The sequence below is a fragment of the Microdochium trichocladiopsis genome (assembly GCF_020744255.1).
Source record: "Microdochium trichocladiopsis strain MPI-CAGE-CH-0230 chromosome Unknown B0I36scaffold_9, whole genome shotgun sequence".
Classification (NCBI taxonomy): domain Eukaryota; kingdom Fungi; phylum Ascomycota; class Sordariomycetes; order Xylariales; family Microdochiaceae; genus Microdochium; species Microdochium trichocladiopsis.
The window spans coordinates 1,693,722-1,715,552 of NW_025763552.1; the positions used below are offsets into that span (position 1 = coordinate 1,693,722).

The window sequence follows — 21,831 nt, forward strand, 5'->3', positions numbered from 1 at the left end:
AACTCTGAAGGATTCAGCCCTGCTGCAACGACGGCAATGGAACTTCTAGATCTTTTGTTGTGATTCGTCGACACGGGTAAATCTCACGTCCGAGTCGATCGATGAGTCCTCACCGCGGTCCTCACGATCCTCGTGGTCAGCCCTGTCTTTCCCGAACTAGCATTGTACCGTCAAGCCTCTTCGGCATGGTATGGTGGCAGCCTGGCATGGTGGGACAACAGCGTGGTTACTCTACTCGAGTATCAGCTCTAAAAGGACTATAACAAATGGCCAAAGAAGGAGTTTTGGCTTTGCTTGCTGCTTCGATGAATACGCTGGCCCAAGTAACATCCCAAGCTGTCAACCTACAGCACAACTCGCAACCATGAGTGCCTACATCCACCCGCCACAAGAGCCCATCGCCATCATTGGCAGTGGCTGCAGGTTTCCAGGTGATGCTACTTCCCCTTCCAAACTCTGGGAACTCCTCTCCCAGCCCAGAGATGTCTCGAAGCGTGTACCCGAGCGGTCTTTCAACCCTGACGGCTTCTACCATCCCAATGGCGAGCATCACGGCGCCAGTAATGTCGCCAAATCCTACTTCATTGAGGAGGACCCGAGGTTGTTTGACTCAGTCTTCTTCAACATCAGCCCCAGGGAGGCCGAGGCCATCGACCCTCAGCAGCGGCTGCTGCTTGAGACTGTGTATGAGGCGATGGAGTCGTCTGGCCTGACGCTCAAGCAGCTACAGGGAAGTCTGACCTCGGCATTCGTGGGTATCATGACGAACGACTACACAGATACACATGTGAGTCTTGTGACGCGTGTTGAATCCCCCCTTATGCTGAAAGTTGTTACTGACTCATCCTCATCTACTCCGTTAGGCCAGGGACACAGAGTTCTTCTCCCAGTACCAAGCAACCGGCACTTCCCGCGCCTTGTCCTCCAACCGTCTCTCTTACTTCTTCGACTGGAAAGGCCCGTCCATGACCGTTGACACGGCCTGCTCCTCGAGTCTCGCTGCCATTCACCTCGCCCTGCAGAGCCTGCGCAGCGGCGAGAGCACCATCGCCTGCGCCGCCGGCGCCAACCTGCTCCTCGGGCCGGACCTGTTCATCGGCGCGACCAGCCTGCACATGATCTCGCCCTCGGGGCGGTCGCAGATGTGGGACGCCGGGGCGGACGGGTACGCCCGTGGAGAAGGAATCGCTGCGGTGTTTCTCAAGACGTTGTCCCAGGCGCTCAGGGATGGGGACAGGATCGACATGCTGATTCGTGAGACCGGTGTCAACTCGGATGGCAGGACAAAGGGGATCACGCTGCCCAGTCCGGAGGCGCAGGCAACGCTCATCAGGAGCACTTACAAGAGGGCCGGCCTTGACTTGTTGTCCCCGCTGCATAGGCCGCAGTATTTCGAGGCTCATGGTGGGTGGACTCCTTCCCATCAGAGAGGACTTTGACACGTCATCGTCTGTCTGGCAACTGACTCGTGGGGCATATCAGGAACTGGCACTCAGGCTGGCGACCCAAGAGAGGCTTCTGCCATCAAGGCAGCGTTTTTCCCAGAGGAGAGGCCGGGAGAAAAAATATTTGTCGGCTCAATCAAGACGGTCATTGGACATACAGAAGGTACAAACTCGCATCTCTGCCCTAGTCTGAGGTAGCTGCAGAACCTGGCTGACATATTTCGTCTCTACAGGATGTGCCGGTATCGCTGGTGTCCTGAAAGCCATGCTCGCCATGCAGAATCGCACCGTACCGCCGAACCAGCACCTGAAACTGCTCAACCCCAAGGTCGAGGAATCATATGCGAACCTGCAAGTGCCTCAGGAAGCCCTGCCATGGCCAGACGTTGCAAAGGGCCACCCTCTGCGGGCCAGTGTCAACAGCTTCGGCTTCGGCGGCACCAATGCCCACGCGATCCTCGAGTCGTACGTGCCGGAGCTTCACAACTATGGACCGTGGGGTCTGGAGAAAGCCGGCCTGTCCGTCCTACCCAAGAGCTTGAGCCCACCTTCAGAGAAGGCCCGATCAGCATTTACTCCGTTCCCGCTCGTGTTATCTGCCAACTCGGAGAAGGCTTTACTCCAGATAGTGTCTCACTATGCGGAACTGCTGCGGTCTAGCACTCCTGATACACTTGACCTTCTTCGCCTTGCCTGGACACTTCAGAAGAAGAGAACTATTCTGCCCTACAAGATTACCTTTTCTGGCACTTCGACCAAGGAGATCATTGCAGACATGCAGAAGAAGCTTGCCCAGGCCAGAGAAGCACCAGGCAAGTCCTTTGGGCAGCGCGCCACTGCGACGCAGTTCAGCCGCGACAGCCCGCCTCGCATCCTGGGAGTTTTCACCGGCCAAGGGGCGCAGTGGCCTCAGATGGGCCGGCATCTGATCCTCCAGTCAGAGACATTCCGAAGTGACATCCGCGCCCTGGAGGAGTCGCTCCGACTCCTACCCGATGCTCCATCGTGGTCGCTCGAGCAAGAACTTTCGGCGGGCCCAGAGTCCTCTCGCCTCAGTGAAGCAGCCCTATCCCAGCCCCTATGCACCGCAGTACAAGTCGCCCTGTGCAACCTTCTAGATCGTGCGGGGATACGTTTCCACACGGTCGTGGGCCACTCATCGGGCGAGATCGGCGCCGCCTACGCCGCGGGTCGGATCTCTGCGACCGATGCCATACGCATCGCGTACTACCGCGGGGTGCACGCGATCCACGCAGGTGGCTCTTCCGGCCAGAAGGGCTCCATGATTGCGGTGGGATTTGGTATCGACGAAGCCAAAATATTCTGCAGCTCCGCGGTAATGAAGGGCCGGCTGACCGTCGCCGCGAGCAACTCGCCCAGCGGTGTGACCCTGTCTGGTGACGAAGACGCCGTGAAGGAGGCAAAGGCACTGCTTGACGAGAGGGGCCTATTCAACCGTGTTCTACAGGTGGACACAGCTTACCACTCGCATCACATGGCTCCCTGTGCGGATGTTTACGTTCAGTCGCTGCTCGCGTGTGGCATCGAGGTCCAACCTGTCAAGAATGAGCGGAACTGCACGTGGGTGTCCAGCGTGCACGGCTCATCGCGGACCCCTGGCAATGAAGAGCTGAAGGCCACGTACTGGCGCGACAACATGGTTCAGACCGTGCTCTTTTCCCAGGCGGTTGATGAAGCACTCGACCTTCTCGAGCCATTCGACTTTGCCATTGAGGTCGGCCCACATCCTGCGCTCCGCGGGCCAGCGTTGCAGACCATCAAGGCCAAGCTTGGCCGTGACATTCCGTACTCGGGCGTGCTAGACCGCAAGAAGAACGACGTGACTGCGTTCTCCGACTTTCTCAGCTCCATCTGGATGACGCTCGGCCCCGAGGTTGCAGACCTGGCCGGCTACACCTCTGCCTTCGTCCCAGACTTCACACCGCCAGCGCCCCTGGCTGATCTGCCAACCTACCCGTGGCAGCACGAGACCATCCTGTGGCGCGAGTCGAGGCTCAACAAGCAGTACCGCCTACGCACGTCTCCTCCCCATGAGCTCCTTGGCGTCCGCACACCGGATGATACACCGCACGAGATGCGTTGGCGGAACCTGCTCAAGCTCGACGAGCTGGCCTGGCTTAGCGAGCACCGGATCCAGGGACAGATCATCGTCCCCGGTGCGGCGTACTGCATCATGGCTCTCGAGGCCGGCAAAGTCCTCGCCAAGAGCCACGGGATGGCGGAACAGGCGGTCGCGGTCGAGCTACGGGACTTGAGCATTGAGAAGCCCATCGCCCTCGATGATGCATCCGAGGCAACGGAGACGTTATTTTCGCTGCGGGAGACCGACAGCGGTGCCTCGCTGGCAGACAAGACCGCCACTGGGATGTCCGAGCACGTCATATCTGCGCAGTTTGTTCTCAGCGCCGGCACCGTCGAGGACGGAGTCATGCGGAGGGTGTGCCGTGGCGAAGTGCTCATCTTCGCAGCTGCTGGCACGCCGTCAAGCACCATCCCGGCAGGACAACAGCACTACGCGCAGCGCCAGGACCTGCGCCACATGAGTGTCGACAGATTCTATCGCTCCCTCGATACTGTCGGGCTCGAGTACTCCGGTGCCTTCCGGGGTCTGATCTATGCTGAGCGCGGCCTCGACACTGCGTCAGGGGTGATTGCACGGCGGCACGACACCGAGGCGGGCAACAATTCTCTCCCCGTGCACCCAACCTGGCTGGACGTGAGCTTCCAGGCCCTCTTTGCGGCCCTGTCTGCGCCAGGAGATAAGAGCATGTGGACGGCCTTTGTGCCCAGCTTCATCCGCAAGATCCGCTTCGCCCCGCGTGCGGGCGTGATCGAAGAAGGGGCTTCGCCGAGCTACTACGTCGACGCGCACCTGACGGGGTCGCAGCGGCCGTCTGGGGCCAGCCTCGCGACCATCACGGGCGATGTGTGCGTGTATAATGGCACATCCGGCGCGCTGGAGGTGCTGGTCGAGGATGTTACGATGACTGCGCTGCTGCCCTCCAACGCGAGGGACGATCGCCAGCTGTACATGCGGACCGTATGGCGACGGGACATCAATGACGGTCTGGATGTTGTCACTGACGCTGATGTGCCGCCTCAGTTTCCAGTGCAGAGTGTCGAATATGAACAAGACCTGGCAAACGCTTGTGAGACTGTTCTTCACGACTACCTCGTTCGACTGGAGACTCTTGCGGCTGTGAGCAGCGGTCACAAGGACATACTGAAAGCTATCAGCAGAGCTGTTGCTGCTGTCCAGCAACTCAGACATACCGCAGTCTCCCATAAGCGGACCGTTGACCTCCTGAAGTCCACGTACGCTAATTCCAGTGAGATGCAGCTGGTCGTTACGCTTAGTGATGCCCTTGCCAGAATTCTCCAGGGGCATATCATCAGCAAGACCGCAATCGAGGCAGTCAAGACGCTCTGGGTGCAGCACTTGCACGACCTCGCACGGGACCACAACCACGTCGGGCAGGTTCGACAGATTGCAGCACAAATCTCGCACAAGCACCCGCACATGCGCGTCCTGCAGGTTGGAGTCCCAGCCAATGTGCATCCTGCAGAGATCATCGCCGAGATTGGGCAGGGATTCTCGGCTTACACCATCATCTTGGCGAAGGATGATTCCGCATCAGGAGATATTGTCAAAGACCTGGAAGCACTGGCTGCCCGAGACTCACGAATCGAGCTTGTCACTCTCGACGGTGACGCCACTGCCTCGAAGTCCCTGGCAGGCCGATCATTTGATGTGGTTCTGCACGGGTATCAGAGTTTCGTACCCACCTCACCTTCATCGCCGGATGATTGCAGAACGATGCTGGTACCTGGTGGCTATCTCATCATGAGCGGTCTGAACCCGGATCACAAGATCCACCAGTTCGTGGCGCACGGCATGGAATTCTTATTTCAGAACAATAAGTCCCATGTGGAGAGGGAGCCGAAGAACCAATTGCTCGAAGGTCTGCGTACTCCGGTTCAGCTAGATGAGGTGCTTCGCCAAGAAAGGTTCAGCGGGATCGATGCGCTTCTCCCCAACAATGGCACCAACCGTCAGACGACTTCGAGGAGTAGCTACACCGTCCTGTCCCAAGCTACAGACACTACAATCGACGTCCTCCGCGCTCCCACGGAAGCTGACAACCTGTCCCACTTCCTTGGTCATGGCACCAGAGTCGCAATCATCGGCGGCATAGGTCTCGCCACCTCCAAGCTCGTCAGCAAACTGCGGCTGCTCCTGAAGATGCTGGAGATTGACGTGGCCATTGCGCACAGTCTTGCAGTGTTTGATGTGGACAGGTACAGCGACATTGACGCAGTCATCAGCCTAGCTGACCTTGACGCACCGATCCTGGACAACCTAGGCGAGGTCGGACTCAAGACGCTGCAGCACATAGCCGACAGCATGAAAACGGTCCTGTGGATCACTAGGGGCGGTCTGACCGGTGACAGTCCGGAGCAGAGCGCGACAGCCGGACTGTGGCGATCGATCACGAGCGAGAACGCACAGCTCGCGTTCCAGCTGGTGGATTTTGACATCACAAGCCCGGTAGATGAGAGGGTTATTGTCGATTGTTTCCTGCGGCTTAGAGTGCTAGGGAGTGTCACCGAGCTGCAGGACAATTCTTCTCGTCTTCTCTGGCCTCGCGAGACGGAAATCGTAGTCAGCGAGGGGAAGGTCATGGTTCCCCGGGTCGTGCCTGACGACGAGCGCAATGGAAGGCACAACTCACAGCGCAGAGTCGTTGACACTGCGGCATTATCTGGCAGTCCCCAACGGCAGACCCCACGGATCAAGGTGGCCTCGTCTCCAGCCGCGGAGCTTGATGTCGTGTACAGCTCCAGTGATCCAGTGGTGGCGCTCGACGGTGCTGGTGCGCGGCTGCAGCTTGTTATCGGACGTGGTGTATCCGACTCGTCACTAGTGGGAGCCGCTCTTGTTCCTGCCAATGATATGAGCCCTTCCCAGGACAATGTGGTGCTTGGTGCAGCAAGATTCGAAGCAATCACAGACTCCAGATGGGCTGCCGATAAGCTTGACCTTCGCTGGCTTACATCCGCCATGGTCATCAGGCTCCGGGCTTTGGCAATCGTAGCCAAATTGCCCAACAGGAAGACGTCGGTCATTCTCGGTGCTACTCAACCTCTTATACGTGCTATTCAGGACACGCTTGTTGAACAAGCGCGTAGCAAGAAATCTGTTGTTTTTCTTACCACCGATGTGTCCTTGGCCGCCACCCTGGACGTGTCGGAAGAGAGACACCAGGAGCTTGCCCGGGTAGTCGTGGTCCATCCGGAATCATCAACAAGGCTGGTTCGCACGGAGTTGCCCTGGCAGACTGAGTGTGTATTTGACTTGTCCTCAGAGACAGAGACTCCCTTGGACTTTTCTCTCTCGAGGAGTATCAACTGGTGGTGTCAGAAAGTCAAGCTTGCCATCGATGGGGATGGTGATGCCCTGCGAGTATGCCTGTCATCGACCGATTCTGGGCTTGGCGACTTGTTGGCACAAACCGTCAGTTATGCCACAGTCAACCTGACCCGACTCCAAGGGGGTGGTGAGGACGCCACCAACTCGATAATATCATCTCCTGCTGTTTCAGATCCTCCCAAGCGCATCAATACTATTGTCGATTGGACCGCCATGACCAAGCAACAGGTTCAGCCAGCTGTGCCACTCTTACCAGTCAAGCCCCTTTCTGCGAGTGGGCTGTTCTCCGGCGACAAGACATACCTCCTTTTTGGCCTCACTGGTCAGATCGGCCGCTCCATTACCGAGTACATCATCCGCAACGGCGGCAGGTACATCATCCTCGCGAGTCGCCGCCCAGTAGTCAACCCAACATGGCAAGCCTCCCTCCTCCGCAGGTACGACGCACATGTATCATTCGAAGCCGTTGACATCACCTCCATGGCCGCGTTGGAATCCCTGCGCAAGAAAGTGGAATCAGATCTGCCACCTGTAGGCGGCGTCATGAACGGCGCCATGATCCTCGCCGACGGATTGTTCCGGAGCATCACGCTGGACAAGCTGGACCGTGTGCTGCGCCCAAAGATGCTCGGGTCGAGGAACCTGGACGCCGTGTTTGGCGAGGCGCCGGCGGTGGCCGAGCTCGACTTCTTTGTAATGTTCTCTTCGTTGAGCGCGGTAATTGGGATGCCCGGGCAGAGCAACTATGCTGCTGCTAATATGGTACGTGTTTTTCATATTAGGGCCCATGCCTTCAAAGAACATTGGAGACTAACTTCGAGAACCTTGTGCTACTTGACTTTATAGTATATGGTTGGTCTCGCTGCACAGCGCCGTAAACGACATCTTGTTGCTTCGGTCGTCGATCTCGGCATGATCGTCGGCCTGGGATACATCTCTCGCGCCGAGGGCGATGAGGGCAGCGGGGCGGTCGAGAGCGCGCTGCGGCGGCAGAACTACATGCCTGTTGGCGAGCGGGATCTGCATGAGATCTTGACTGAAGCCATTGCTGCTAGTGGTAGGCTAAAAGAGCAGCGGGATGTTACAGGATTTGAACAAGGTGAGATCATCACCGGCCTAGCGCCGTACCGGAGCCGGGAGTCCGCGTCGTCGGACGGTGCGGCGCCGCCTGTGTGGGTGCACGAGCCGAAATTCTCCCACCTGGTGGTTCAGGATGCCGCTGAGAGTGGAGCCGGCGGCGCTGGTGAGGGCAAGAAGACCCTGAAGGTTGAGATTGCAGCTGCCTCATCGACTGAAGAAGTCGTGGAGATTGTGCAGCGGTACTTCATGGCGTATTTGGCGGCAACCCTCAAGGCAAGCTTTTTTTTCCTTTCTTTTTTTTTCCTTGCTCTTCAGACATAACGGTTTCATCTACAGTGGAAGATCAGAAGATGACCAGCTGACTTTCCATTTACGCGTACACAGCTCTCCGAGAGCCAAATGGGCCTCAATGTCCCCATCATCGACTTTGGCATTGACTCCCTGGTTGCAGTCGAGCTCCGGTCCTGGTTCTCCCTCGAGACCGGACAGGATGTGCCTGTCCTCAAGATTCTAGGAGGCGCGACCGTTCAGCAGCGTAAGTGAAACGAATCCGTCTTGAGGGTATATGGTCTTCATCACTAGAATGCTATGAGCTAACGTCAGATCCCTTTAGTATGCACCATCGCTGCTACAAACATCCCTCTCAGCAAGACGTCGGCAGATGCTCAAACTGGCCAGCCCGCGACGGAACGTCCAAAGGAACAGACCCAAATCCCACCCAATGGTCAAGTCGACGCAGACCCGATTCCCCGGATCGTCCTGCCAGGCCATGTTGAGGTACCGCAAGTGCTCTCTGTACAGCCGACGCCGGCTGAGACGTTTGTGACAAGCTACGTCGGCTCGGCAGCGACCTCGACGCGCAGCGGCACCGATACGCCGCTGAGCAGCGCCGAGTCAGACACAGGGAAAGACATCAATACGAGCAGCAAGAACGAACATTTGGCCGGCAACAAAGAAGTCGCAGTAATCCGGAGTGGGCCATTGTCCGCGGGCCAGGCGCGCTTCTACCTCCCCTCGCTGTACCTCGAAGACAGGTCGCCGTTCAACTGCACCACTTCTTATCAGATCACTGGACCCATCGATGTAACGCGCCTTGTCCAGGCGTTGAAGCACGTCGTCCAGCGCCATGAGATCCTCAGGACGGTATTCACCACGGACAAGGCCACTGGTCAGGGGATGCAGTCTGTTCTTGAGACGAACGGGACATTTGAGCCGAAAGTTCGAGTGATCGCAGTTGGACGGGAGGACAGCGGGGAGAATGAGAATGCAGTCATCACGGCCGAGTTTGACAAGATGCACCGTCATGTGTTCGACCTTGAAACGGGCGATACACTGAGAGCAACCATTTTATCCCACGAGACGGCCAGCACCAAGAAGGCTGACAAGCACACCCTCATCTTCGGCTACCACCACATTGTCATGGACGGCGTAAGCTGGCAGTCCTTCCTGGCAGATCTGGCCGAGTGCTACAAGCACGGCTCCTCGGCCCACCAGCTTCCAGCCGTGCCCTCTGGAGCGCAGTATCTCGACTTCTCCGTCGCCCAGGCTAGCAACATCCTCCCCGTTCCTTCAGCGGCATACCAGGAACGCCTGGATTACTGGAAGTCCGAATTTCCCCAGGGCGTACCGCCGCCCATGACACTCCTCCCCTTTGCTAGCACGCGCACCCGGAAGCTCGTGACCGAGTACAAGACGCGTACGATCGTGACACACGTCGAGCCAGACGTCGTCGCGCGGATTAGAAAGGTCGCGCAGACGCTCCGGGTCACGGCCTTTCACTTTTGGTTGGGCGCTTTCCAGACGATGCTGGCTCGACTGTTGCAAGACCAGGAAGAGGAGGAGAATGAGGGGGAGGACGGGCCAGTCCAAGCAATGCATCGAGACATGTGCATCGGCATCGTGGACGCGAACAGGTCAGATCAGACGTTTGCCAAGACGATAGGCTATCTCCTCGAGGTGCTCCCCGTCAAGTTTACTGTTGACAGGGAGCAGAGGTTTAGCACACTGCTGCAGAATGTGCGCAGCAAGGCGTACGGCGCGCTGGCCCGCAGCGGCGTGCCCCTCGAGGAAATCGTGCGAGCGGTTAGCAGCAGCAGTAGCGGCAACGACGGTGAAAATGGTGGTTCTGCCGCGGGAGCAACGCCGTTCTTCCAAGTCGTCTTCAACTACCGCATGGGCGCAACGAAAGCCCCCGACCTCGTCGGAGATGATAACACAGCCACCACGGCCAAGATGGACCTGCTCGACTACGCCGACGCCACGACGCCGTTCGACCTGTCCGTGTCTCTGGATGAGAAGGACGACGGGTCGGCGATGGTGACATTTGCAATGCTCGACTACCTGTATGATGGCGCAGCAGCGGACGCCATGGTGGGCAGCTACAAGTACATGGTTGACGTGCTCTCGCGGCAGCCGTCGATGGTTATCGGGGATGTGCCCCTTTTCTCAGATGCCATGGTACAGGAGGCGGTTGTTGCCGGCACCGGGGCGTCTCTTCCCACCACCGGAGAAAACCTCGCAACGGTATCAAGACGCATCGCACGCTGGGCTGAGCGCGATCCGCACGCCATCGCGGTCAAGGACAGCTCCGGCACGCCGCGGTCATACCTCGAGGTCTCGCAGCGCGCCGACGTCATCGCGGCAGCCCTGTCACGTACTGCCGCCTCATCCTCCTCAGCAGCCACGCCAATTGGACCCGGAAGCCTGATCTGCGTGCTGACCGAGCCCAGCGCCGACACGGTGAGCTGCATCCTCGCGATCCTGCGTCTTGGCGCCGCCTATGTGCCCCTGGACGTGCGCAACGCCGACGAGCGACTGGCGGATGTTCTCGACGAGTCCGGCGCGCGGATCGTCGTGTTCCACAACCAGACCAGGGAGCGGGCCATGAAGCTCCCACGAGACAAGCAAGGTGTACGGTTCCTCAACCTGTCCATACTCGACAACGAACACGATAAGGCAGATACAACCGCCAAGGCGAGCCACGGAGACCTTTCCCGCCCTGAAGATACGGCTTTTGTCCTCTACACGTCCGGGTCGACGGGCAAGCCCAAGGGCATCGCACTGACAAACGCCAACATGGCTACCCAGAACGCCTCGGTCACGCAGCACCTGGACATCGGCCGCGAGATCGTGCTCCAGCAGAGCGGCCTCGGCTTCGACGCGTCGCTGTGCCAGATATTCATGTGTCTGTGCAACGGCGGGACGCTGGTCATGGGGGACAATCGGAACCAGGACCCCGCGGAGCTTGCCGCGCTCGTGGCCCGCGAGGGAGTCACCTTTACGATCTGCATGATGAGCGAGATGGCAGCCATGTTGCGCCACGGCCAGGAGCTCCTCAAGACGTGTACAGGCTGGCGGCTGGCCATGTGTGCCGGCGAGGCGTTCCCGCCCCGGCTGGCGGAGGACTTTGCAGCCCTGGAGCTGCCCGGTCTGCAAGTTGTCAATGCGTATGGGCCGACTGAAGGGACGATCATGGCGACGATCGAGAAGGTGGAATATCGTGAGATGGCAAGGAATAAGAGTGAGAGAGTGTTGATTGGAGAGGTAAGTTAAGCCGGTGTATGCGCACCGTTATACAAGGCAAGTTCCGCTAATCGCAACTACTCATGATATCTAGGTCATCCCCGAGTATGGCGTCTACATTATCGACAGGGCTGGGAACCCGCTGCCTCGCGGGCATGCGGGCGAGATTGCATTAGCCGGACCAGGCGTTGCTCGGGGCTACCTCCACAACCCCAAGCTTACGACCGATAAGTTCATGCCTGATACCTTCTCCCATGTGGCGGTGGCCCAGCCCGGCGGCAAGGCCTCGCGCAGAGAAGGCTGGGACCGCGTGTACCGCACCGGCGACAAGGGAAGGCTTGTCGAGGGCAACAAGTTCCTGCATCTCGGCCGTATGGACGGCGACAGCCAGGTCAAGCTGCGCGGGATCCGGATCGAGCTGCAGGACATCCGGCACGGACTACTTGTCACTTCGAAGGGGGTGTTGGCCGACGCGGCGATTGTGCTGCGAAGCACTGGCACACAGGGTAACGAGTACCTCGCTGCGTTTGTGGTCTTTGCCAACGATGAGGACAAGGGAGCCAGCGGTGATAAACAGGCTTACCTTCGTGACCTTCTCCGCCAGCTCCCGCTGCCGCCATACATGCGACCTGCTGTGGCTGTACCTCTTGAAGGACTGCCCGTCACAGGCCGCGGGAAACTCGACACCAAGCTGCTGTCGACCATGCCGCTCGAAACGCACGATCTCACTGGCTCCTCGACAGAGGAAGAGATCCTCACCGAGACAGAGCAGCGCCTTCGGGAGGTGTGGCAGCAAGTACTCACGGACGCGGGTGTGGCCAAAGAGATCATGGCCATCAAGAAGGACTCGGACTTCTTCTCTGTGGGAGGCAACTCGCTGCTTCTCATGCAGCTGCGCGTGCAGATCCGCCGGGCGTTTGAGGGGGTGGACATCCCGCTCATCCAGCTGTTCCAGAGCAGTAGCCTTGCAGCGCTGGCTGCACGTATCGCTGGGACTGCAGAAGGTCATCACAAGGTGGACGTGATTGACTGGGAGAAGGAGACACAGCTTGACGAAGATGTCAAGCCCATTCTTCACGACGTCACTGCCCATAGCTCGACTGGAATAGACGCCAGTGTGACTCGTCAGTCAGAGTCTAGACGGGTAGGCGTCCTGCTTACTGGGGCAACAGGTTTCTTGGGCAGCGCCCTCCTCTCCCGCCTCGCGGCTGATCCTCGCGTCTCCCGAATCCACTGTGTCGCTGTCCGCGGCGACCCTTCCCGGCTTACGTCCTTGCTACCGCCGTCCTCGATCTCCAAGATCATCCCGTACGAAGGCGACCTCAGCCTCCCTCGTCTGGGCATGACCACCTCCGAAGTCGCCTCCATGATGGCCGACATCGACGTCGTGATCCACAACGGCGCCACGGTATCACATCTCAAGAGCTACCAAACCTTGAAAGCAGCAAACCTGGGCTCGACCAAGGAGCTCGTGAGACTTGTCGCGCAGGCCCACGCTCAGCATCAGCAGGGAGGCGTCACGAGGCACAACAAGATACCCATCCACTACATCTCCACCGGCGGGATCGCGCGGCTGTCCGGCCTCGAACATCAGCCCGAGGCTTCCCTAGCCGCGCATCCGCCACCCGTAGACGGGACAGACGGCTATGTGGCAACCAAATGGGCAAGCGAGCGGCTCCTGGAGCTTCTACACACGGCAGCACTTTCGACTTCGTCTTCTGGTGGGTGGCCTATCACGATCCACAGGCCGAGCAGCATTACAAGCCGTGCCGACATGTCCTCCGTGCCGGCCTCGGACATCACACACAACGCGCTGCGGTACTCGAGGGTGCTGAGGGCCGTGCCGGATTTCAGTGGCGCCAAGGGGGCCTTTGATTTTATTGATGTGGAGACGATCGTCACGAACATTGTAGACGATATATTCAGCGCTGGGGGCGCGGACAATGGCGTCGTATACAGACATCAGAGCGGGGAGATGGTCGTCCCCGCGGACGGGCTCGGAGGGTACCTCGAGCAGCTGGATCGCGAGGACAGGGTCGAGGTAGAGGAAGGGGGCAGAAAAGGATACGCGGTGCATAAGATAGACGAGTGGGTCAAGCTTGCCGTCGAGGCCGGGATGGATCCGCTGGTTGGGAGTTTCCTTGCTGCCACGGAAGGGAGGTTAGACATGCCGCTTCTCGTCAAGGAGGAGAAGGTGTGAATGGTTTACTGGTCCCGTGCGCCATGCGCTGGTCGCGATCGAGCCGGCAGTCAAGGGAAGGTTGCTTCGTTGCAGGAGAGCTTTTACATGAGCGAACATATCCAGTTGTCGGACCGATGCAGCTAATCGATGAACATGTACATATCATGCCAAGTGAAAACGCTTTTCTCTAAAAATATGATACAGAAACGAAATGACCACTACATCTGCGCCACTAAGCCGCTGAGGACCAACGCTGCAATATGTGCTCTCCTATACGCCAGCCACTTGTCTGCTTGCTATGCCCTGCCTCTTGAGTCGCCACCAGCGAGCCAGTGTCTCATCCGGGACACCTGACAGCCCCGAAGACCATTTGCTTTAACCCTTGAACGCGATGGGGGACAGGACGAGGTTCAGATCCCGGCCGTCGAGCCCACTCATGGGCAACTCTCCAAAGTGGAGATCACGCGCAGACTTCATCTTGCAGAGGCCCACACCGCGGATGCGGTCGACGTGCTCTACACGAGCCTTTGGCGCGCCACCGAGCTTAGCGACGTCATCGGCCTTCATATTGCGGCGGATGGCTGCGGCCTTGGTCATCTTGGCGACGCTCAGGATGTCGAGAGGTGCGAGGACCAAGCTGAAAATCGCGAGGAGGTCGTTACCATCGGACTTGACGATGTCGTAGATGTCGAGACCGGCGCCACCAAGCGTACCCAGTAACGCCATAATACGCGCGACATTAGCCATCGAGGCGACGGCGCCGACCACAGCACCCATTACCGGGATGAAGAAGAAAATAGCGCTCAAGAAGGCCATGATGATCATCTCGCGCTTCTGCTTGTCGATTTTGTCCGCGAGCTCCTTCACCTTCTTCATATTAGCGACTGCGTCTTCGACCATCGCAATCGGGATAATCAGAGCGTCAACGATATTATCGAGGTCGTCGTGGAAGGTATTGGCCTTGACGCTATCGAGGACCCTCGTCATCGACGGCCCGATATCGGTCAAGTTCTTCCGGGCATCGACCACGACATCCTTGGGGTTCAGGACGTCCTCGCGATCGTAGCCGCTCGGAACAGGGAAGTTGATATCCCAGTTCCGTTTTCTACAATCCTCCTTCGATTCCGTCGGCTCGCAGGCGTAGTGGTTCACGTCTGTCCACCTAATATTATCCTTGTCGATACCGACGGCCGAGTACAGGTCGGCATAAAAGTCGTTCTCTTTGCCAGACTTCATGGCCCATCTCGTTGTCTGTGGCCAATACCGCGTCGACGGCTTGGTGCCGCTTCGCTCAGAGTAGTCGGGCAGGCAGGTCATGTCCATCTCTTCGTACCGATAGGTGTGATCCGAGCAGCTGAGCACCTCGGGGTTGTCACAAATGCTATCCCAGCCGCAATCTTTGAGTCGAGAAAGTCAGCCAGGGCCTCGGATGCTTGGAGTTTAGCTTGGTGGAACACTTACCGTAATTCTCGCAGTACCGGCAGTTCTTGTCCGCGTCGGGGCTTCGATCGGCGGCGTAGCAGTGCTTGCAGCTGTCCTTCGTCTCGGTAACCTTGCAGGTAAAGTACTCTTTGCCGTTTTCGTACATGAAGTCCTCGACGGCGTCCTTGGCACCGTCGACAACCACGTCAGCGTACGTTTTGAAGCTGCCGTCGTAGCCTCCGTTAATGAGGCCATCGTAGCCCGTAATGGCGTCTGACAGCATCTTCTGCAGAGCTACGAGGATGTGCGCAGAGCGGCAGTGTGCAGGGACGCTGCCCGCATTCTTCTCCACGTCGTCGAGCGTGTTCCACTTGCCAACGTTCTCACATTTCTCGAGACGTGTGATGCCCTCGAGGTCGTCAAGGATGTCTTCGTCCCGGTCGTTCGTAAACTTTTGCAGGTCGACCGCCCAGTCAATGGTGCCTGCGAAATCATAGCCTTTCCACTTTTCTCGTCGTGTATTCTTGGTCATGTCGGTCATGTACGCGACCCACTCCAGTTCTTCAAGATTGTTAGGACGAGGTGGGTTGGACCGCTTCCATAAAAAGGAAACGGATTGTGGGGTCAGGGGTTAGGAGGGGACGTACTGTCATAAACGATGAAGTCCGAGTTACTCTTTAAATCATGCCAACTCTTGACCCCTGAATATCCCTTCTTGATGTGTTCGATCTCCGCGTTCGAGATATAGCCCGACGTGTTGGTGCACATCCCAGGCATTGCCTCAGAGTTGAGTCGGTCGCCGGTATATTTGCACATCGGCCCATCGCACCCAGCCGTGGCCATCCGGAATGACCTTCCGTAACTCGATTCGCCGACGAATATCTTGGAGGGAGACACGCCCGCCTTTGTGACTAGTAGTTGTGGCGGAGGGTTAGTTGGTTGATGGGCGCACAAGTTCTGAGTGCAGCACATACTCATGGAAAGAGCCTGCTCCGTTTCAGTGAGGTTCACATGGCTTCGGAGGCAGTTGCCGTCAGGACAACCGTCCGCAGACCACTTGTTGCCAGCGTCCCATTGGCCTGTCAAACATCCTGTATCAGTCGCTTGCTTGGCTATTTTTGCTTTGGGTGCCTACATACCGTGCAAGTCATAAGTCATGTAGACGATGTAGTCGAGATACTTCGCCATCTCCTTGATCGGAAATTGTTTCAGGTACCAGTATGACGCTGGCGCCGCAATGGAAAGGGTCTTGCTACCAAGCTTGCCCTTGATCAGGCTCAAGAACTTAAGATAATTTGGCCCGTCAGAAGGAACGCCGGGAAAGTCGGTGTCAGGGGCCTATTTTATAATCGCTGTCAGTCAAGAGAATAACCAGCTCGACATCTTGTCGAATTACTCACCCCCGGGTACTCCCAGTCAAAGTCAACTCCGTCAAGACTCTCGTCCTTGAGGAACTTGACGACGTTGTTGGCAAACGTCTCTCGGTTCGTCGGGCTCATCGCTTGTCTCAGAATGTCGTACGTTGGTTGCTCGTTCGAGAACGCCCAGCCACCAAAGGAGATGATCTTCTTGATATTCTTCAACCCCTTGAATCCCGACCACTGTTTATGCTCATCATCAATCTTGACGGTCCAATCCGTCATTGAAATTGATGCGAAGGACCAATGGATATGAGTATAGGTGCCATCTGTATTAGCGTTGGCAGCACTCATTGTCATACAAGGCCGATTGAAGTTCCAGCTCTCGTAGTAGCCGATGCGGCCAAAGGAGCCTGGCTTTTTACCGTCCGTCTTGATGGCCATGCCGCAGTTGCTCACACAGCTATGCTCGTCAGATCCACAGTTAGCAGTCATTGGACGAATGTGGAGCATCTACGGTGGCCGTCGCTGATGATGCTCGTTCAAGCGCTGAAGAGAAAGGCGTAGCAGCAGAGATAATGGATGTTACTTTCCCGCCGCGTGAAGTCCCAAAGAGATCGTGTGAGGATATATGCAACCAAAGCTTCAGTATAGAACGTACCCGTTTGTCTTTGGTGGCGAAGTGCCAGGATTGCCAGACTCCGCACGCTTCTCTGTACAAAAGTCGCTGTTGACACCACCTGTGCGCGATTGACATGTAAGCATCGACCGGAAGGCAAGCCCGCGGATACAACATTACTCACATTGACCCCAGATGTTGCAGCACACATTCAGAGGGCAAGGATTCAGGTCGGCAAGTACCTCGTTCCCTGATGGTGGCTCAGAGCCAGGCTTTGTAGGCCCACAAATGGCGTTGCTGACTGGCGCGGGCATAGGTGGCTTTCCCTTTGATAGACACTGTAGGCGAGGATGCAGAGTTAGTGCCTGTGCGACTTTCTATGCAATAGAAGTACCGCGATGCCCGATCGTGTGGCGGTGTTACATACGATGTTCATCCCATAGTTGAGGTTCTCGCAGCCAACCCAGCCCCAAGTGCCGTTCTGGCCTTTATTGAAGCTCTCAATCTGCTCGTTCGTCAGTCCATTCGCAGCAGCGAGGTTGGAACAGTTGTCGTTTTCGACGACAAGGTATGAAGCACAGGTTCTGCAGGGAAACACCATCAGCTCGGATCTATATCTATAATGCTGGATGCACAAGCAAACTTACCCGTCGGAATTGGGCTTCGGGGTGATATCCGGCATCGAGCCCGATGAGCAGCATATCGGTTGTCCTGGTTTAAGTGTCGAGCACAGGTTACTGGCGGTGTTGTACTTTGTGATATCGCTCCCAGAGATGCCGCAGCGTGATGCCAAAGAGCCGCAGTCATCGCCGAATACAACGCGAATGATGCGGCAGTCAGCGCGAGCAGCGAGGTGCCCAGCGGCAAAGCTCCCACCCAGCACGGTACCGTTGGTTGTGGAGTTACTGGCTGCGTCCGGCAGCACAATATTGGGCAGAGGCAGCTCTGAGATTTCAACGTCAACGTCGGAAGTTTTGGAGCCGCCAGCATTGTTGACGCACTTGGCCTCGCTCCACCCGCGGACAGTCTTCTGAACAGCCGAGAGATCTCCAGTGCCATCAATGACGACACCCAGAACGTGATCCGCGTTGCGGCCCTGTCCGCATAGCTGGACAGAGGTATGCTCGCTCGCGTCAGCGCCAAGCTTGTCGACCAGGCTGCTGACAGTGGAAGACTTCCCAAAGGCGTCACCGACGTAGGCACCCGCGACTGTGCCATTGGCATAGCCGAACAAAGCCACCCGCCGGCAGTTGGTAGACTGCTTGAAGTAGGTCTTGAAGCCGTCAAGGATGGCGAGCGCCCCAGAAGCCGAACCGGCCCCACCGCGGGCGACGGAGAAGGTGGCTTTGGCAGGTGTTCCAGTGGCGCACGAGGCGGCCCCGTCTGAGTCCTCCCCGTCGGCCTGACGCTCGCCAAGGACAGGCGCGCTTGCGTCGTCATCACCACCATCGATGTCGGGTAGAGAGGACAGCACACTAAGGATCTCGTCGTGATGCTCGGCCAACTCCTGCGGATCGGTAAAAATGGGCTCGAACAGTGCATTGACCTGTGAAGTGGCGTCGCCGGTGGTGCAGGCGCGGATCCTTGTAATGGTTGTCTCATCCGCGATCGTGCTGTAAAGCCCAACCTGGAAAAGCTGTGGCTGGTCGCAGAACTTGATGCGTTGGAAGGAGGAGAAGACGTCCCACTCTTCTGCCGGTCGGCTGTCACATGCGCGCGGGCAGGCGTGCCGGTCCGAGTAGTACGTGTTCGGATCCGCCGGCTCGGTATAGACGTCGATGGCCGCCTCCTGAGCCACTGGGAGAGCAGCCCACAGGGCCGCTGCCACGCTCAAGCAGCGCAACATTGGAGGCAGAGCTGGTAGGGAGAGATGGCTGAAAGAGTGGGCGGAATGATGGAAGACGCAGGAAGAATCAACTCCTTGAGGTGCTCATGGAGATGAGGTCCCTCACTGCAGTGCAAGTCTGAAGGCCTTTCCTGAGCGAGTTGAGGGCAGTGGTCCGCATGATGGGCTTTTGTATTATCAACCCAAGTCCACGTGTGACTGTCGGGACGAGTCGTGAGGGATTTGCACCAAGGTAGCAACACAGTTTGACACGCAGGAGCGGTTGCATCTTCCTGGGCAGGCATCTCGAGGCCCGCCATCCTCCCGCCATTGTTTTCTTCGCAACGTTTATCCTCCAATTTGTCCAACACATGAGCCGCTGAGCTGAAGGGCGCCGACGATACTGGAAGAGGCCCGCGCGCGATGCAACAATCCAAGTCTTGACTTTGGCCAAGACAAGCAGCATGCCACGCGAGCAGAGATTGTGCCCCTGCACGTCCACCACTGGGGACCTGGAAGGAGCAATAGAGCCGAAAAAGAAGCACTAGTGGGGATTCTCCCATCTGCTACACAGTCTCCAAAAATGGTGTACCTGCCTGTTCGAGCTCGGCAGCTCCCGCAGGATTGGACGCCACACGACTAGAGCCTGTGAGCTGCTCTAACCGCGACCATCGTTACATCAGCGTATTTATAGCAGCAGCTTCTGCCGCTCGGACAAGCCCGAGATTGAGCTCGGCCTTGGCACTGGATACACCACAAACCACGATGCCAGCAAGCAAAGGGCTAGGTGCCTGCGCCTGGACGGCCTCCCGTGCGGAACGTCCCATCACAATGGCCACCATGTCGCGCATCGTGATCGACATGTCGTTTCAGCAGGTCCAAGTGCCCCTTCGCCGATGCTTAATAAGGTCTGTGTGCTTGTGACGGGCGGGACATTGGCAGGTTCATGGGCGTTGCCCCGGTGCAATGTAACATTTCTAGTAGTGGTGGACGAAGAAAGACACCCCTGCATGAGTGGTTTTGCTGGCAAAAAGATCTATTGTCTTCGCGATAGGCATAATCAGCGAATAATACTTATACCGTGGCTGCGATCGGATCAAGGCTTGTGATGTTCAGCAGCTCCTTGCGCCCTTCTTGGTCACTCGTCTCTCAGCCCCCTGCTTCCTCGATCTCGCCTGGCCTGTGTCCTGCCCGCTATGCGAGTCGCTCTGTCCATTCTGGCAGGAGCGCTGCTCGTGCCTTCGGGTGCCTGCTTCGGCGCTCGTGGCGCTGCAGAGCGGTAAGAAATGAACTGCCCGGCGTCAGACTTGCCCAGATGCGAGCCGCTTGTCTAACGTGAGCAAACAGAGCGTCATACTTCTCGACTTATATGGGTGAAGAGGTTTTTGAGAATGCTGGAGACAGGAAGATCGCCACTGGCTGTTTCGGCACCAGGACGGGTATCCGGGGTCAGGCAAATCGTGTAAGTCTGGCAGATGTGCGGAACGACGCGAATGCTTGCGCTCCACTAACGTGTTTCCTTGTGCCTTTTTCAACAGTGCAACCTCATCGAATTCCTCAACTATATCCGTGACGAAGTTACAGACGGGAATCTGGCACTCAAGGACGATGTTGCTATCGGCGACCGAAGCGTGAACCAGGCAAAGTACCAGTACTTTCCCAACCCGTGGAACCCCAACCCCCCAACGCAGATCTGGACCGGCCGCGACTGGGGCCAGATGGGACAGTTGGAGGGCATGACGCCAGTCGACCGGGCCAAGTGGATCACCGACATGGTGGATCAAGCCAACATCAAGAAAATGAATGTCATGTTCGACATCCCCAGCGACCGGCACCCGAGCTACGCAGAATTCGTCCGGCGCAACCCGGGCTGGACCGTCGGCAGCACGCGCAAGGGCGAGGGCAACGTCAATGGGGTGCCTCAGATGAGGCCTGGCAACAACATCGCGTGGCAGAACGTGCAAAATAGAGATACAATCCTTTACACGGGGAATGTGAATTACCAGCGTCTTGAGGGCATTGCCCGGCCCGCCGGCAAGCCGTCGTGGGAGGCAATGGTGGCGGCCTGGCCTGGCTATCAACAGCGCGTTAACAACGCCATCAACTCTGCCACCGGTCTCGACCAGGCTACCAAGGACAGGCTCACTGGATGGAAAGATACATGCATCAAGAGCTATGACATTGTTGTCGAGCTGCGCAAGATGGGCCTTGACGAGGCCGTACACACTCAGCCCCGAACGGGAAATCACCAGACCTTCTCCCAATACTGGGCTGGCGACATCATCACGACAACCTACAACTCGCCCACAGGCTACTCGTGGAGAATCATGGATAGTGTCGCCACCATTCAAGCCGCCGTCGATAGTGGCAGGTTTGCAAACAGGGAGGCGGCTGAAAAGGCATTCTTCACAGCCTGGGGTCAATACACTGCCCAGGACTCCGTCATTGATCACCAGGACGTGTTCCAGAAGTGGCGAAACTCCGCTGCTGCTGCTGCATCCTGTTCGTGAGCTGTCGTGGTTTTTGAATCCACCGCAACGCCTTGCTTTTAAATTCAACCGCAGAACGCGCAAGGTTTGTTGTGTTTGACCTTGCGTCCAAGCCTGGCTTAGCTCTCTCTCGCTACCATGTTTGTTATTGTGAAACTTCTAGTATTAAAATATTCAGTTCTTGAACAGATTTGAGGCGATTCAACTACGAAATTCATGCGGACAATAAGCCTGTGATAACTTGACCGAGTACATCTCACCTGGGGCACAATATAACATTAATACTAGGTTTAGTCTCGTATCTGTTATCTTTCTGGAGTTACGCTCGGTTCAAATGAGCCGTTGCGGCTAGCAAGATATGCTGTAAAGCAGTTGCTACCTTCGCTACATGCATCGAGAACGCCACTATTCGTGCCGCCGCTTTGATCGGAACGGAC

The 21,831-nt window shown here is 57.4% G+C and overlaps 3 protein-coding genes across 3 annotated transcripts; 2 read left to right on the forward strand and 1 right to left on the reverse strand.

The window, feature by feature from the left end:
* Positions 1-364: 364 nt before the first annotated feature.
* Positions 365-13,699, forward strand: B0I36DRAFT_416764 (uncharacterized protein; the record flags this gene model as incomplete). Its single annotated transcript, XM_046162088.1, has 10 exons — positions 365-787; positions 864-1,404; positions 1,483-1,608; positions 1,679-6,669; positions 6,736-7,659; positions 7,744-8,228; positions 8,373-8,512; positions 8,591-8,799; positions 8,908-11,520; positions 11,594-13,699. 10 exons carry the CDS (start codon positions 365-367, stop codon positions 13,697-13,699), a joined length of 12,558 nt encoding a protein of 4,185 aa, XP_046008456.1.
* Positions 13,700-13,958: 259 nt separating this feature from the next.
* B0I36DRAFT_387329 (uncharacterized protein) lies at positions 13,959-18,926 on the reverse strand (the record flags this gene model as incomplete). The annotated part of the gene is made up of 10 exons (XM_046161164.1): positions 13,959-15,078; positions 15,143-15,664; positions 15,751-16,014; positions 16,078-16,182; positions 16,243-16,441; positions 16,504-16,924; positions 17,123-17,201; positions 17,265-17,418; positions 17,508-17,664; positions 17,728-18,926. The coding sequence occupies 10 exons, from the start codon at positions 18,924-18,926 to the stop codon at positions 14,057-14,059; spliced, it is 4,122 nt and encodes a 1,373-aa protein (XP_046008457.1). The 3' UTR covers positions 13,959-14,056.
* A 1,175-nt stretch (positions 18,927-20,101) lies between these two features.
* B0I36DRAFT_366811 (uncharacterized protein) lies at positions 20,102-21,415 on the forward strand (the record flags this gene model as incomplete). The annotated part of the gene is made up of 3 exons (XM_046159360.1): positions 20,102-20,184; positions 20,253-20,367; positions 20,444-21,415. 3 exons carry the CDS (start codon positions 20,102-20,104, stop codon positions 21,413-21,415), a joined length of 1,170 nt encoding a protein of 389 aa, XP_046008458.1.
* Between the last annotated feature and the right edge of the window lie 416 nt (positions 21,416-21,831).